Source organism: Podarcis bocagei, assembly GCF_964188305.1.
Source record: "Podarcis bocagei genome assembly, chromosome: 1".
NCBI classification, from domain to species: domain Eukaryota; kingdom Metazoa; phylum Chordata; class Lepidosauria; order Squamata; family Lacertidae; genus Podarcis; species Podarcis bocagei.
Genome location: NC_138125.1, coordinates 96777884 through 96796224, shown reverse-complemented (window position 1 = coordinate 96796224; position 18341 = coordinate 96777884). Strand labels below are relative to the sequence as shown.

Below are 18341 nucleotides of genomic sequence, written 5' to 3'. Positions count from 1 at the left end.
TGATCGGCAAGCCCAAGAGGCTCAGTGGTTTAGACCACAGCGCCACCCGCATCCCTACACCTTCATAGCAGCTGTACAAATAATGTAGTGTAAAGCACTGGAGGGGAATTCAACGATGCATGATTTGAAACGTGTCACCTGCACAAGCATTTCAGCTTCCCCTATGTACTCTTCTGGGAGTTTTGTAGAATTATGGAATTGTAAGAGACTCTGATGACCATGTAGTCCAATTCCCTGCAATGCAGAAATATGAAGCTGTCAAACCTGCAACCGTGGTGTTGTTAGCACCTCTCTCTAACTAACTGGGCTATACCTATGCTCTCTCCATGCCCACCATAGCTGGTTTCAAGAGGAGCAGCAGGAAAACCCATATTGTGAGAGCCCTTGTGCAGTGCTTCTGCTTATGAGATGCATTAGGCATATTCCTCTCTAGTTGTTTGGAAAATACTAGGAGTGAAAATACTAGGAGCTGCTTCATACCTGGAGTTAGACCCACGGAAATAAATGGGCTGATGTTGTTAGATTGCATTGGCTTCAGGGAGTCTGCTCTAAGCATGACTTGACATTGGATGTCTCCCTGTGATCTAGCTTCAAATAGCAAAGATGACCCTTCAGTACAGGGTGGGGGAAGCCAGCTTAATCCCTTGGATGCAGGCATAGCCTTAGAAAACTGCCTATTCACAGGCAGTCTTAGACTGTGTGTCACCTTAAAGGCTTAGTATCTTCTGCAGGTTTCATTCAAACTACAAGTACCAGCACAAGGGACCCCAGGACAAGCAGTGAAATGGTGTGAAGGTGGTTTTTGGCAGAGCCATGGCAGCCTGTATTGTATTGGGACAGGGCCGGATTTGGGCTGCATCAATAGGAATATAGCATCTAGATCAAGGGAAGTAATAGTGCCACTGTATTCTGCTCTGGTCAGACCTCACCTGGAGTACTGTGTCCAGTTCTGGGCACCACAGTTCAAGAAGGACACTGACAAACTGGAACGTGTCCAGAGGAGGGCAACCAAAATGGTCAAAGGCCTGGAAACGATGCCTTATGAGGAACGGCTAAGGGAGCTGGGCATGTTTAGCCTGGAGAAGAGGAGGTTAAGGGGTGATATGATAGCCATGTAATATATAAAAGGATGTCACATAGAGGAGGGAGAAAGGTGGTTTTCTGCTGCTCCAGAGAAGCGGACACGGAGCAATGGATCCAAACTACAAGAAAGAAGATTCCACCTAAACATTAGGAAGAACTTCCTGACAGTAAGAGCTGTTTGACAGTGGAATTTGCTGCCAAGGAGTGTGGTGGAGTCTCCTACTTTGGAGGTCTTTAAGCAGAGGCTTGACAACCATATGTCAGGTTTGATGAGGCCCTAAGCTACTGAAGGTAATGGGGCCCTTTATATGTCCAGCTGCCCTTTGTCAACAACAAATTGTCGCTGTTTTTTTGTGTTGAATATATGCTATATGGTAATTTATGGACCCAATAGGTATCTAAAGCCATTTGCACATAACAAATAGGAGCCTACACAACACAAAACACTGTTGCTATATGTAGGTTTTGTTTTATTTGTTTTTTATCTTCTATTTTGGAAATGTACATCCAGTTGTTTTTTTCCTTTAAATTTTGTGGGGGCCCCCAAGAGAGTGGGGCCCTAAGCTATAGCTTCTTTAGCTAGATCCGGCACAATTGGGAAGATTCCTAAATTCTACTATGGGCAACAGTCTAGGTGATGCTTCTACTCTAGGACGATGAGGTGTTCCCCGCTGCAAATATCTATACAGTGGCACCTTGGTTCTCAAACAACTTGGAACCCAAACACTGCAAACCCGGAAATAAGCATTTGTGAACTTTTTTCGGAAGCTGAACATGCTTTGTTTTGAGTGCCACACTTCCGTTTTGAGTGTTACACTGAGGTTTTGTCTGTTTTTGCTATTTTGTGGCTTTTTTGTGTGTGACTGTGTGGAACCCAGTTCAGCTACTGATTGATTGTGTGACTTCAGTACATTGTTTATCGCTTTCATTTTATGGATCAATGTTCTCATTAGATAGTAAAATTCATGTTAAAATGATGTTTTAGGGGTTGTTTTTAAAAGGCTGGAGTGGATTAATCCATTTTGCATTACTTTCTATGGGAAAGCTTACCTTGGACTTGGAATGCTTTGGTTTTGGAACGGACTTCCGGAATGGATTAATTTTGAGAACCAAGGTACCACTGTAGAAGCAAATTGGGTCATAACTCAAAGATGAGCTGCAAAACCTATCCTGGTCACCAGATGGAGCCAAATAGCTCTTAATGTAGGCGATTCGGATGCCCTTGCCTACTCTTGGCAACTAAAGTTCTTAACTGTAACTACTGATTTTCAAAGGGTATTCAAGCAGTATCTGTTACAATATTCAACTGGAAGAATTAAGTAGAATCTTTTCACTCCTAAAGCTAGTTTGTGCTGCTTTAGGTTGGTTGGTTCAGCTCAGATTTGTTTTATCTGTTTGGAGGTAGCCAAAAGAACCTGAAGCTTAGTGGAATCAAGAGGGAAGAATTAAGTCTGGCAGGCTTCGTACAGGAGCAGGTAAGAAGGCCTAAGCTGGATCATATCAGAGTAGACTTGGAATTCCATGATGCCTTTTAACACTGAATGCTGACTCTCCTTGAGTAGTTGCTGGGACCAAAAGAAGTTCCCGGGCCCTGCTCCTTAGAGCTCTGCAGATAAAATGAGAGGAAGTGTGCCACTTGGACTAAGCCTTTCCAGTTAAAAGCTATAAAAAATATATCCTGTGAGAAGGCTAAGCTACATACACAAATGATGTTCGGCTATGTGTTTTCCTCATGGATGTGTGTGTTATGTGCTTCAGAAGATGAGTACAGTCAGTCATACCTTGGTTCTCAAACGGAATGCTTCCAGAAGTCTGTTCGACTTCTGAAAATGTTTGAAAACCAAGGCGCGGCTTCCAATTGGCTGCAGGAGCTTCCTGCACTCAATTGGAAGCCGCGTCAGACATTAGACTTCCGAAACAAGTTCACAAAACTTCACTCACTTCTGGGTTTGTGGCGTTCAGGAGCCAAAACATTCGAGTCATGAGGCGTTCAAGAACCAAGGTACGACTGTACAGGGGTTGGGTCTTTTGTTCCTTCCTAAAAAATGCTGTTCTCCATCTCAGGAGTTTAAGATTTCTCCTATGGAAGAAAATATATAGTTCCCATATCTTTTTCCTTTGGGAGATGGGATGGAAAATAGTAGTTGTGGGTAGGCGGGCTTTTTTCAGCAAAACAAGACTGCTAGAAGGAAAGGGGAGAGGATCTTTTTCCTTATCACCTACTTTTTTGAGGCGGAGTGTTGCCTTGAGAGGGGAGTCACTAGCTAGATGTGACTCAAGGATTTGTTCCTAAACAAATAAAAACTTATCTCTTGAGTGTGTGTAGGGGTCTGTACACAACAGCAGCCTCTTGCCAGACATTCAAAAACAAACCCTTGCACTATTTATACCATTGCTAGATATGTTTTGAAAATGGCCTTATCTGTGGATTTGAAGAGCTCCTGCTACAACTCTTGAAGGTTGATTAAGCTGCCACTTCACCTGCTCAGCCTAGAAGAAAATCTGATAACTGGGCAGACTCTTGTTTTTATGGATGCATTGTAACAAAGGATGCCAATCTGAACTTTTTCTATGGTTTATTTCTGTTGATCACGGTATCACTGCAGTTGGCATAACTTCATATGAAAAGATGCCCCCATTCTGACCCTATTACTATTCCTTAGCTTAAATGTGACCTAGAAAATGTAAGTAAATATCCTGACCTAATGCTTAATGTAATGGTCGGCACACACAATCCTGTGTTACCAGAAAACGCTAATTGCCATTTCCTGTAAGAAATAATTGGGTTCAGCATAGGCAGTGCCATCTTTCTCCAAAGGTAAAGTAATGATTCAGGAAACATACAATCAACAGTCATGTCTCACTAGGGTCATGTCCTTCCAACTTCAAACTTGGTAAACAGGCAGTAACTTGTAGGAATAGACAATAGTACAATGAATAAATGAGGTATAACGGTCAGGAAGATCCTGCCTCTTCCCAGAGAGTTATGCTGGTCCATTATACTTAAACCCCATAATTAAGTTGGTTGGGATTCTGGGAAGTTCACAACATCAGGGACCCACTTTTCACACCACAATCTCAAGGATAAACTCTGCAGCTTTGTTGGACCACCGATCAAGAAACAGTTGACACTGTAGCTGTGCTGCTATAGAATATCAACAGAGGGAGCTTAGCACACAAGGCACAGATCTTTGGTTCTGATTGCTTCAAGACAAATACATGTGTGCCCCCCTTTTTTTTTAGAGTGGATACTCCAGCAAATCATATCCACTCTAGGCTTTTAGATAGATAAGGATCCTTGGGGGAGGATCATTTCACCTTTATGATCAAGGTATGTACTACATGATTTGCTGCCCATTATTATTATTATTATTATTATTATTTTATTTTATTTATTAGTGCTTTTTACTGGGGGGGCGCAGGGGTACACATACCCCTAAACATTTTGTGAATCTACATTTGGTCTCACTGAGGGGCAGTATTTCAATATGAGTAGGAAAATGAGAGTACCCCTAACCTTTTTTTTTAGGAAAAAAGCACTGGTTATTTATTTACTTATTTATTTTATTTCTGTATGTAAACAGGCTGCCTTAAGCAGCATCCGTATGCTCTCTCCATCTTATTTCATGTAAGAAACCAACCTTTATTCCTCTGTTTTGTGGACTTCATTATTGGGCGTAAGGTTAAAGGTAGAAGCACATAGTCATGAACGGACACATACGAACTCCACCCAAAGGTCCCAAACGTCTTCAAAAGTGCGGAGAGATACGCATGGGTTCACCCTGTACACCTTGTATCTGCAAGTGTCTCCACTGTTGGGGAAAAATTGACTGCTGTGTAATGAATGACTTTCAGAGCTGCACATTGCAAGAGTTCTCTATAAGAGTTGAGAGCACACAATTCTAGAGCTCGCTCACAGCTGTACTGATGCCTTTAAAGCAAATTTGCCCTGGAATGTAGCTAAAACTGTTAAACACTCCAAATCTCTCTTCTTTCTCCTTCAACCCCCTGTATCTTTTGAGCTTCAGATTATCATATTGTTTCGCAATACATTGGCTGACTAGCTTTGTTTTGCACAGAACCCCTTCCACTGGACATCCTGTTTTTCATTACAAGCTCTGCATCGAAAAAGGCCAAACTACCGGTATCTTGCAGTATTGAAGTGAGTCAACATGATGAGCTCTTCTTTCAGTCTCAGTCCTTGTAGCTGAGCAAGTTTTTCTATCATGCCTCTATTCTACACTGATATACCACTGATATAACATGAGCCCATAACCTTATATTTATCTCACTTGTGTGTGCTATGAAAGGGCACATTCAAATATTTGTACAGTGGTACCTCGGTTTTCGAATTAAAACATTTTGGTTTTCGAACGCCGAAAACCTGGAAGTAAATGCTTCCATTTTCAAACGCACCTTGGAAGTCGAACGGCTTCCTCTGGGTTTTTTTCAATTTCCTCTATTGAATTTGCAGGCCGTCCTTTGAGCCTCGGTTTTCGAACGTTTGGGAAGTGAAAGGGTCTTCTGGAATGGATTACGTTTGACAACCGAGGTACCACTGTATTTTCTACATCATCTGAAAGAAAGGACGGGAAACAATGATTTGGGATTATGGGAGTTGTAGTCCAACATCATCTGGTCCCGTATCTCCCACCTAAAAGACTGCAAATGTCATCTCAGCCCCAAATGTATTTTGGTGGCACTCTTTTCAAGCACCACTTTCTTTTCTCTCTGCCCCAGCATTAAAATAGAACTTTATAATACGGGCCTACCTTACAAGACTGTTGTAAAAATGAATGAGGTGACCATAAATCATGCTGAACACTTTGAATGTGCTAAGGTATGCTTAATCAAGATGAGGCAGCTGTTTTAAAGTGTTGTCTTACACTTCTCATTATGCAGAGTCAGACCACTGGACTATCTAGGCTTGTATTTTCTACTCGGGCGCACAGTGCCTCTCCACAAAGCCTTTCCCAGTACACCTACCTGAGATCCTTTTAACTAGAGATGCCAAAGATTGAAACATGGTCTCACCCTGAACTGTGAGCCTTCCACTTGGTTTGGAGTATTTCCTTGGTGGGGTTGCGAACTGCCCTAATCACACTCTTAAAACGCTAGATTGCTATGTTTTCAAGACAAAGCTTGGACTTTGACAGCAGACTCTGATAAAGTTGGATGTTTTTCCTTGTGATTCACATGCTGCAATCTTTTTAAAGCAGTAACGACTTTATCAAATATAATGAGAGAGTGCAAAAGTTCGCTGTTCTTTTATTATGGCTAGGAGCTTCCTTACTTTTATGTGGAGTAACTATAACACTATCAGATCATAGGGATGTAAAATTGGAGACCTTTAGCCCATTCCCTGACTTTATACAAGGCTGTATCCCCTAAGGTGTGCTGCAAAGGACTATATCTACTGTATTTCACTCTACTAACTGCTGTTTCAGTTGATCCTGAAAACTAGCTGCTGCTCTCAGAAAAGAGACTTGACTCCTAATTTGTGACATAGTCCAAAGGGAGCATGAAACAAGAAAATAGCTGACCAGCGCTACAAGTACATGAAATCCTAATAAAGTGGCTTGGATTTCTTTCCATTTTGTTTTTTCTTCCACATAACCTGATTTAGTCAATGAAACAGTCACCAAGTACGAAACAATATTGGCCTTCGAATTCAGAAATATGGAATGATCAGGGAAAGCATGTGGATGACAGCTTGCAAGAAATAACATTTCACAGTGCTGGTGCAAATACTGCGTGGGCAATTATCAAACACAAGAATATAGCTTTTTAAATGTTAAGAGCTATAGATTTCAGAACAAGAAAGAAACTGAGGATATACACTTTACATGGAAATGACAGCACAGACAAATCAATAAGCCCACCACCCTGCTCCAACAATCAATTCACTGCAAGGGTGAGCAGCAAGAGAGTAAGAAGGATCCTCTGTCCAGCCTGCCTCCCTTATTTTGCTCAGCAATGCTTTGATAGCTGCAGGCGGTGAACATAAGAAGGACTTGAGGGTACAAATATGTTAGAGCATCAGCCTTCAATCATCCTAGCATACCAATGCCAGTTTAACTACAAGCATGTGCAGTCTATCCCGGGCAAGACGCTGGCATTGGATCCAGTTTTCACAGGCTGCTCAGAGCTGCCCAACTGGCATTTATCTTCTTGTGTTTTTCTTATGTTAAATGTTGTGCAATCATTGCTGGGAGATCCCTACTGTCAGTAAGAACTCCCAGAGAGAGAGAGAGAGAGTGCATGCGTGCGTGCTGTGTTCATCTGTTGGGGGGGGAGTGTCTAGTGACACCTCTAAAACAAACAAAATGGAGGCAATATGCTTCTCTCAGTGGCAATACCACTTCTGACAACCTGTTGCAGGACAAGGGAATGTTATTGGGCTCATGTCCTACTTGCAGGCTTCCCATGGGCATCTGGTTAACTACTGTGAGAACAGGATGCTGGACTAGATGGGCCTCTGGCCTGATCCATCAGGGCTCTTCTTATGTCCTTAGGATTATTTCAGAAGCCTTTTTGTGACATGTTATCCCCAATTGACTGGTGGACTTTCAAAAGGTGACCTTAGATGATAATGAAATGCAAAAATGCAACCTGTTGCTGTTGTCGGCCTGTCTGTCTGTCTCAGGAGACAGTGGAGAAGCATGCCTTTGCGGGTGAAGTCAAACTGTTGGAAGGTTGCAGTGTGGGCTGTAGAGACTAATACCTGTATGGAAGAGACATGTTTTGTTGCAGCTGAGGCAGATGAAGGTGTCTGGTTTTGCTTCTGCAGAATCACCATGGTGCTTCTTTTCTCTGCGCTTCTCCCCGTGGTCATGCCTCCTCTGGTCACAACTTGATCACAACGCCTAGAGGCAGTTCAAGCTATCTGAAAGACCACATTCCCTCATACAAACCTGCTTGGGTTTTGAGACCTTTGGGGGAGGCCCTTCTCCCAATCTCCACCTGAGAGAATGTGGGAAAGGGCCTTCTTGGTGGTAGCAACTCCAGAACTCCCTCCCTGAGGAAGCTAGCCTGGCTCTTTTTGTTGTCCTTCCATTGGCAGATGAAGACCTTGTTCCAACAGACTTTTGCCAAGTGACTGCTTTTAATGAAAGGGCTGGTGCCCTGCTGCTTTTTATCACAATTGTTGGTATTTTTAAAACACGTGTTACAAAAACGCTTGTTTTTTATTGTTTTTTCTACGTTTTTAGTGATTCCCCCCCCCCCTTTGTAAGCCACCTTGAATCCCGTCAGGGGCAAAGGTGGGGTACAAATAAGTTGTTGTTACTGACAAATTGACAAACTGTATTCCAAGTCTTGTTTTGTTTGCGGTTATTGCCCTGCTGTGAAAAAAAACAATAAAATGCCTATTTCACAGAGGAAGGAAGCACAACTTAGGGCGCCCTGAAAGAAGCGGCTTGGAGCACTCCAGGTCACCTGCGCAAGTAAGCGCGCAGAAAACAGCGGATCCTCCCGGAAAAGGCGATCCGTGGAGATCTGCGTGGATCCCTGCCACAAGCGGCGACCCAGGAGGGGACCCTGCACTTCTGCCGCGGCCCAGGCGGCGGCGGTTGTGCCCCCGGCGGCCCTTCCCTGGCGCCGGGCTTGCCCGGAGCGCCCTCCGCCTCTCTCGGCCCTCCTCCCCCTGCTCCTCCTCCAGCCGCTCGCCGGCTCCAGCCGCTTTCGGCGGCCTCCTCCTCCTCCTCCTTCCCTCCTCGACTCCGCTGCTGACTCAAAGGGCAGTTCGCCTGCCTGCCTGCCTCCCGCCGCTCTCGGCAGGACGCGCGGGCGAGAGCGGCCTTTGACTCGCCCCACTCCGCCGCCATGGGCCCCTGGCCGGGAGCGGGCGCGTGAAGCGGGCGCCCGGGAGACATTTCTCGCGCTCTCCTCCGCCGCGCAGCCGCCGACCTCAAAGTTGCTCCCCGGACTTCGCCGCCTCGCTCCGCGGGAAGGGGCGCAAGGCAGCATGACAGCCATCGCAGTGCAGGTAAAATCGGGAGCCCAGGAGAAGCCATTCTTCCTCTCTGGCGGGTGGGACAAATATATATCTATCTCTTTTTGTTTGGGCTGGAGCTGTGTGTTTTGTTGGCATCGCTGTGTGCCGCCGCCGCCGCCGCCCTTTGTTCTGGCGTTGCAGCGCCTCTGCCCGCGTTTCCCCCTCGCCCTACAGGCAGAGCCGCTCATCGCAGCCCGCGCTTCAAACTAGCCGACTTTCTTTTGCCACCTGTTGCTCGATGCAAATTCCCCGCTTATTATCGTCGCTTTGTCTTGAAGCAAGGCGGAAAAAGTTCTCTTATGTGCTATTGTGTCGATCTCCCCTGGCTGTGGCCAACTCTCTGTCTCTCCCTGTCGTTTCCTTTAGGAGAGCTTCCCGGATAGAAGATCTTCTGTCCTCTTGCAATCTCAAAATCTCTCTCTCCATCGCTCCCTCTTCGTGTAGGTGTGTGTGTTTCAGATCCTCCAACATTTCTCCGATGAAAATAGGGACACCCTATTCCATCATAATAATAATTTCACTATTTATACACCGTCCATCTGACTGGGTTGCCCCAACCACTCTTGGAGGCTTCCTACATACATACATACATACATACATACATACATACATACATATAACAGTAAACTTTTTTTAAAAAAACTTCCCTATACAGGGCAGCCTTCAGACATCTTCTAAAAATGGTACCTTATCTCCTTGGCTGGGAGGGGGTCACATAACTCCATACCCTCCAACATTTCTCCCATGAGAACATTCCAGGGACATTCCAGGATCAAATCAGAAACCGGGACAGTTTTTGTAAATCTGGGACTGTCTCTGGAAAATAGGGACACTTGGAGGGTCTGGCGTTTACGTCTGAGTTTGAATGTCTGGACTGCTTTTCTAGATTTACATTCATCATCCAATGAGGGAATTCTGATGAGAGACAGTGGTTAGAGCGTGGGGGTTAGAGTTTGAATCCTCCCCACCCAACAAAAAGCTCACTGGGTGTCCTTGGGCCAGTCGCTGCCTCACAGCCGAACCCACCTCACAGGGTTGTTGTCCCATTGAATATGCAAACTCTAGCTGCATTCTTCGGGGGTGGGGACTTTTTAAAAACTTGTTTACTTTCTGACATTTCTGGCCTGCCTTTCTTCTGCCATGAAGCCCCTTTTAACATCAAGTGTACAAAACGATTCTGCTCCAGAAGCAGAGCTATGGTCCGTTGGGGTTTCACTGTGTAAGCTTTTGTCAACTTAAGGACTCAAATAACATTCTGAACTTGCTCCATTTCCTCCCTTCTCTCCTGGAATGCAATGAGTTGTTTACAAAGATCAGTGGCTCTGTCCCTCCCCGGGACATTATTACTGATGTTTCAGCAAAACTGACTCTCGCTCAGTGGATCTTGTGAGGATATTTTGTGCAAGAGCCATATTTTAATATATAGAGATAGATAGATATATATAATGAACCACAGGGGCTGCAATTAAGAAAAGAAGAGATATAGAATGTTACAAGGAAGATATGCTCACAGTGAATGTTTTTAGCTTGTGAACTAAGCTCCTGAGAAATGGGAGCAGGATGGTATCATAGGGAGTTGCTTTATACTGAGTCTGACCATTAGTCCATCTAACTGAGTCTGGTCTGCACTGGCAGCTGCTCGCCAGGATTTCAGACAGAGGTTTCTCCTTGCCCTGGAGATGCTGGGATTAGAACCCATGACCTTCTGTATGGAAAGTGGATGCTCCAACCACTGAGCTACAGCCTTTTCCTCAAATTCCCATTTCAGCAGTTTCCAGCAAAATCATATCAATCTATGCATGTGCGTGCACACACACACACACACACCCCTTAAGATTCTTAAATAATAAAAATAAGCATTTAAAAACACTTAACCTTTAAGCAACTCATATCCGGCATTTATTATTCCTCTGCTGGATGTCTCATCATCAACGCAAGCTCTGTTTGACTGAATTTCCCATCTTTCCCCCCCAAGTTGTCCTCTCCTGCTTCACACTCCTTATCCTTTGAAAACATCACCGTTCATCGTGCTGATCAGAGAGGAAGTCCTGGTTTTCTCTTTGACACCTCTCTGCCTGGGATAGCTCAGTCGGTAGAGCATGAGACCCTAAATCGCAGGGTTGTGGGTTTGAGCCCCATGTTGGGCAAAAGATTCCTGCGTTGCAGGAACTTGGACTAGATTACCCTTGAGGTCCCTTCCAGCTGTACAGTTCAGTGATATTCCTTTGCTCCCTATGTTGTGCCCATCTCCAAAGCAGCCTGGATAGCTCAGTTGGTTAGAGCATGGTGCTGAAAGTGCCAAGGTTGCAGGTTCAATCTCTGTATGGGACAGCTGTATATACCTGCATTGCAGGGGGTTGGAATAGATGATCCTCGGGGTCCCTTCCAACTCTACAGTTCTATGAAATCACATCACTACTCCCTTTGCAACATTATAAAATGATGGCCCTGGAAAACCCATGAGACAGCTCCTCAGACAATAAAGGTTATCTTGATGGAGACATCAAAATGGTTAGGGTCCTTTCCTCCAACACGCAGGAAATCAGAACTCGGTGGAGCTGCAATACTCATTACTAGAAAAGTGTGTATAGGGAGAAGTGGAACATTTTAATCTCTCACTTTTAAAACTCCGGAGGCGGCGTCCATGACAGCCAACACTTCTGCACAGAACAAGCCATGGCAAGAGAGATCGAAATGTTAAGCTGGGGAAGTTTCAGTGCAGCCTTGGGCGGGCAGCCTGAGCAGGCAAGCTTGCAGTGGCAGCCAGGGAGACAAGTTCGTAAAGTGGGGCAAGCCACATGCGCAATAGACTTGTTCCTACACACACACTTTTAAAAAACCGCTCCGATGGTGGGAGGATTTCCTGGTTCAGCCAAGAACAGGTCTGTGCTGCTTTGTTGTTGTTGTTTAGTTGTTTAGTCGTGTCCGGCTCTTCGTGACCCCATGGACCAGAGCACGCCAGGCACTCCTGTCTTCCACTGCCTCCCGCAGTTTGGTCAAACTCATGCTGGTAGCTTTGAGAACACTATCCAACCATCTCATCCTCTGTCGTCCCCTTCTCCTTGTGCCCTCCATCTTTCCCAACATCAGGGTCTTTTCCAGGGAGTCTTCTCTTCTCATGAGGTGGCCAAAGTATTGGAGCCTCAGCTTCACAATCTGTCCTTCCAGTGAGCACTCAGGGCTGATTTCCTTCAGAATGGAGAGGTTTGATCTTCTCTCAAGAGTCTCCTCCAGCACCATAATTCAAAAGCATCAATTATTCGACAATCAGCCTTCTTTATGGTCCAGCTAGTGGGGGGGGGGGACTCTGTTTGCTAGTATATGGTGCCTTGTTGCTTCTCTGGATAGCAGTCAGCCAGGGCATTGCCTATGAGACCCAAGAAAGATGTGACTAAGTGTAGCCTGCTTCACTTTTCTTTTTCTTATGAATGAAATATGGCAGATAATTTACTTTCTTTCCAGACTTTTTACTTACACAGCATAAATGTAGCATCTCCCTCCCCCCTCCCCCCCCTCTCTCTCTCACACACACATGAGATCTTATATTCAAAAGATTGATTTGGTAAGACTTCCCACTGCTTCTGTGGCATTTTAAATGTTTTATCACTGCCTTCCCTTTCTCACAGCACTCACAAATCATTTGTATATTAAGGCTGCGCACACACCATTGATGTAAGGCACATTGCTTCCCCCCAAGAATCCTGGGAACCCCTCGCAGATCTAAAGTTCCCTGCACCATTAACAAACTACAATTCCCAAGATTCTTTGAAAGTAGCAGTGTGCTTTAAATGTATAGTTTGTACCCAACCAAGCTTGTCTGCATAGTGTATTTAACTTGCTGTTATTGAGCATTCTTTCTAACTGGTCACAACATCAATAGCAATATAATTGCTGGCTGCGATCTAAAAGCAATCTGTGTTGCTTTAATAGTAGGGGTATTTAACTTCTTTCTTTCTGGACCTTCTCTTTAAGGCCCAGTGGTTACTCACTCGTAGAAGACGGACAAGATCGTTTTTTGAGATGTTCATCAGGAGCCTGATTATCCTCTGCGTTGCGATAGCCATTGTCCTGTCCTCCATTGCTGTGTGCGATGGGCACTGGCTTTTTGCCAAGGGAAAGCTCTTTGGACTGTGGCACTTCTGCACAGTCGGGAACAATAGTGCCCTGAAATGTGCCACTGATCTCACGTTGGCCAACATTCGAGGGATCAACGCGGGAATGACTTTTGCAAGAAGTCTGGTGTCTTTTGCTGTTGTCGTCGCAATCTTTGGCCTGGAACTTCTCATGGTCTCCCAAGTCTGTGAAGACGTCAACTCCAGGAAGAAGTGGTCGATGGGATCGCTCCTTGTTCTTCTCTCGTTCCTGCTCTCATTCACTGGAGTTTTGAGCTTCTTATTCCTTCTGAGGGACCACATCACTCTCACGGGTTTCACACTAACCTATTGGTGTGAATTCATTTCTGCCTTCCTTTTCTTCCTGAATGGAATCAGTGGACTTCATCTTAACAACATCACATTTCCATGGAATAGAATGAGGAAAAATTAAAAGAATTAGCTTCACCAGATACACAGAAAAGTAAACTGAGGCCTTTCAAAAGGAGACCAAGTTTTCTTAGTTTACATTAAGAGAAAATATATGAAATGGATATCTCCAAGATCACTTGATAATGGATGCTGGATACTGGAAGTTGGCTATTATGACCTGCTTAGATTTTGAATGATGTAACTCTCCACAGAAATGGAAGTGCAAAAGACTGGTTTCCTTTGTTTAAAGCTCATTCATTTAAAGGTGGCCCAGTAAAAGCAAAACAAACTTGGTTTGTTGTTTTTAATGCTATTTAAGGCGCATCCTTACTGTAATCTATCTGGAGTTCTTAGATTTATTAATCAAAAGCCCCAATCAGGTCACAGTAAATTGTGACTTAATCTCATTAAAACCAATAGGTCAGATTGTCAGGACTAAGAAACCTCACTGGAGGTCATACTCAGTATCCAAGTGAGAAAAGGTTATACCGTATTTTTCACTCTATAAGATGCACCAGACCACAAGACGCACCTAGTTTTTGGAAGAGGAAAACAAGGGGGGGGAAAAATCTGAATCTCAGAAGCCAGAACAGCAAGAGGGATCGCTGCACAGTGAAAGCAGCAATCCCTCTTGCTCTGCTTGCTTCAGCGATATCTGCACAGCCTACATTCGCTCCATAAGACGCACACACATTTCCCCTTACTTTTTAGGAGGGAAAAAGTGAGTCATAGAGCAAAAAATACGGTAAATGTGCTTTGTCCTTTTCAGAAAACTTCATGGTTTCATTTTTGCACATCAGCTGGGATCAAGATTAGGATCATTTGTACTATGCAAAATGTTGGGAATGCTAACTAGGGCCTCATCTCCAAATTCAAATAATTTGCATTTTAGCTTAACCTATTCAAAAAACATTATATGGGTTTTGCTCCTTGTTGTTTCTGCCATGAGAGTATATCTGATTTATATACAATGCCAACATTTCAACAAACCAGCTGTGCACTGTGGAGATTATTGCTCTCATCTGAACTGTACCTCCCATGAAGCTTTTTATGGTGACAATTTGGTTTCAAGAGATACAGGGCTTGTCTTACATCTCACCACATTCTGGAGTCTCTCTTAACCACTTTCCAGGTGGGAAAGGAAGAGATCTCAGGCCAGAGTGCAAGAGGTGGCTGGGCTGCCCTGGCATGGATTTCAATGGCTTTCCAGATGTGGTTGGACTCCAGTTCCCATCAGCTGCTGCTGCCAGCATGGCCTGTGGTCAGGAATGATGGGAGTTGTAGTCCAACAATACGTGGAGGGCCACAGGTTCCAAGGATTGCCCAGCCACATCTCCTACCTGGAAAGCAGGATGGCTTTGAAGGGGAACCACAGGAAGGCGCATTGATGGAGACGGACATAGACAACCAGACTTTGGTCATCATGACAAAGCTGCTTGACTGATTTGAACCACAACAAGGAGCCTAATGATAGTAGGTATACTCTTAACAACACCGGCCAAATGATAAAATAACACCTGCAGTATTCATTTGGTTCAGTATAAGAGATTTTAAAAGAAACTTCCTTAAGAGGTCCACCTTTAATTTTGTAACATTCAGGCACCCCTGTTGCTACACAGAGAATCAAAATGCTTAATATATGGGTTGCAGTCATCTCTCATATGGCTGGAATTTATGCTATATAATTTAATATTATGTCTGATTGTTATTTCTTTCATTCATGAATAGCAAGCATGGACCCCAGTCATTTCTATCTTAGAGTAAGCATCTTTACGAATAAGTATTATTCTCCCTCTCCCTTTTTCTTCACATGATTCCACAATCTCATTATGTGGCCAGATGGGTTAGAATGATTTCAATTATAGAAGATCCACAACCCTCATTGTGTTGGAGCCAAAGAGGTGAATTGGGCAGCTTAGCAGCAACAAAGGCACTTTGCTGCTGAGAGGCAGAGCTATCTGCCCAATATATTGTTAAAGAGGTCTTTGCTACTCAGAGTTAATGGGGGAAAAACAAGGCAAACTCTTCCCTATGGGCTTGAGACGATCTTTCAAAATGCCATCACTCTATGCAGTCCTCAGAGAACAGGATGTAGATCAGGGAATGCTGTGCTAGCATTGCCAATTTCATTTCCCCCTTCTCAAAATCACAGGAAGCAAAGTTCCTGCTCTCTCTTTCTCTGAAGGCAGTCATCCAAGCTGGGAGTGTTGTTCAAATTCTCTTCTTTTTTTAAAAAAATAATAATTATGCTTTGATAAAAATGCTTGGAATTTTTTTTGTTTGGGTTTCAGGAGTGATCTAGTGTATATCTGCTGGCAGGATTGTTTTGAAAATACATCCAGGGACACATGTACGGTAGTTCTGTATGGATTGACAATTGTTCCTTGGTGAAACAACAGCCGTAATACCCTAAAGAACAACCATTTACCCAGTGCAACCATTTCGTGACTAGTGGAGAGAGAAGTATCCTCACGATGGCTTAAAAGGGGTTGGTCAAGGTGGCTTTTATGTGAAGCTGTTCAACACACCCGACCCCCAAATAGTTGTCAAAATGGTGAGTGGTTGGCACACATTTGTTCATGATTATGTTGCAGAAGTGTTGACCAATTGTCCACAAATGGTTCAGGCGTTCTAGGTGAGTTGTCAAATGGTAGAAAGGGCTGATGAACGCAAACCCTTATCAGAAACATGTGACGTGTGGACAGGCCCTCAGAGAGACTGTGCTGTTCTCCATTTAAGCACAGTCCTTTTAAAATAATGGACATCTGGCAACTGGGAAGAGGCAATATTGTGCCATGGATTTCATTCAAGGGCAATCCCAAACGTTTGTTTAGGAAACATGATGTCTTTTTGGAAGAACGGTCTAGTGAATGAAGGAATTGTGGCAAGGCTTTGTTCTCCATGGGCCTCCCCAGATAATCATCTTGCAGCACAACAACTGTGCAATTGTGACTAATCTGCTGTGTAAGAGCCACAGAAGTGATAGCTTCCCTTAAATAAGTACACATGCTTGCGGGACTTTTGCATTCCCTCCCCCTATCACTGGCTGCTTCTTAAGAGTTTCAGCTCCATTTTTTAAAAAAGCTCAACACTCCAACACTCCCTGAAGTACACATCATTCAGACTTTTCTAAAATTGGCACACTATGATAAGGCATCCCACATGCATTAGTCGGGCCTGGGTATCACACCATTTCCACTGAACTGAAGCTTTCAAGACTATCCCATGGAGGTTAAAACGCATTAGAGACCCATTTTGAGCTGACAATCTGAAGGAGCCCTCCACACCATTCTATAGCTGGTTCTTATGGGCGTATGATTCCATTCCTATTAAAGGCCATTTTGTCAGTAAAGACTGGAGAATGCAAAGGGGTGTGTTTGTATGTGGTCTTTGTCTCAAATAAGTGGTGTTTTTTTATTATGAAACCTGCAGCTTTTCTAAACTGTTTTCTTTAAAAAAAATGGTAAGAGAATATAGGAAGAAATCTCAGATCTGAATGTCAAATGTTCAATAAACTACTTTGTGAATTGCTAGTTCTAGTCCTGTGTCGCAATTTGGGGGCAGGTAGCAGTTTGAAAGCATGTCAAAGTGCAAGTAGATAAATAGGTACCACTCCGGCAGGAAGATAAACGGCGTTTCCGTGCGCTGCTCTGGTTCGCCAGAAGCGGCTTAGTCATGCTGGCCACATGACCCGGAAGCTGTACGCCGGCTCCCTCGGCCAATAAAGCGAGATGAGTGCCGCAACCCCAGAGTCGGTCATGACTGGACCTAATGGTCAGGGGTCCCTTTACCTTTACCTTTTAGCTATTAAACAAGAGCATGGAAACGGATGTGGAAGGGGCCGTTGCTCAATGGGAGAGACGTGCTTTGCACACAGACAGACCCGAGTTCAACCCCCAACATTTCCAGGTAGAACCAGCAAAGATCCATCTCTGAGACACTGGAGACGGCTGCCAGTCAGTGTAAATAATACTGAATCAGACTGAGTGTTTCCTAGCTTTCCTCCAAAATCAAAAATGAAAATGGAAGACTATTGGAACACAGACTATGGCACAGTCTCACAACCACACATTTATCTAGAGCAGAGTGACCCAGTGCGTGGAAAGCTTAGCAGAAGAGACCAAATTATATTTGAAAATATTGAACTTGAATCAAAGGTACACATGCAACTGGTAATGTGCATAGTCACATGGTGGGGAAGGATGCACATTCACACCCAGGGCTGAATAATAGCAAGGAATTGCTATCTTCATCTTTCTTTGCTTGGGAGGTTCACGAGGGCAGTACAGAGCTCGCTTTGGCAGATGCATGAAGTGGGCACCGAAAAGTGTGTTTGTATCATACACATGCACCCTGAGTGCAAAGAAATAAATGAGGGGAAAGTATTCAATTTTTACAGCAGGAGGTCAAAAGGCCAAACAATACAAGCTGTACTATGCAGGACGTGCATGAATGCCAAATCCAATCAAGATCCATTTAGCATGGGTGTGACTGGCAGCTGCTAGTGATATATAGGCATAAGAAAATCAATAATGAATACCCAGGATCTGTTGAAACCCAGTTTCACAGTGTCAGTCACATGTGCTAATGTATTTCTTCTACCTGGTAGGTTCATGTTTGAATCTCACATGTGAGCAACACCTGCATGTGGTTCCCGTAAGAGGGGAACTCAAATGTGCACATCCTTATTTGCACATGCAAATCAAAAGGCCTCAGATGCATTCTTTCTTTTTTTGCTC

General features: G+C 44.2%; 1 protein-coding gene across 2 annotated transcripts; it reads left to right on the top strand.

Moving 5' to 3' along the window:
* Window positions 1–8819: 8819 nt before the first annotated feature.
* TMEM37 (transmembrane protein 37) lies at window positions 8820–17135 on the top strand. Of its 2 annotated transcripts, XR_014009739.1 has the most exons (3): window positions 8820–9070; window positions 13052–14074; window positions 14335–17135. XR_014009739.1 is itself a non-coding variant. In XM_081200208.1 (2 exons), exons 1-2 carry the CDS (start codon window positions 9050–9052, stop codon window positions 13622–13624), a joined length of 594 nt encoding a protein of 197 aa, XP_081056334.1. In that variant the 5' UTR covers window positions 8820–9049; the 3' UTR covers window positions 13625–17135. The 2 variants fall into 2 exon arrangements, 1 of the variants encoding a protein (XP_081056334.1); XM_081200208.1 differs by having other exon boundaries at window positions 13052–17135.
* Window positions 17136–18341: the final 1206 nt, after the last annotated feature.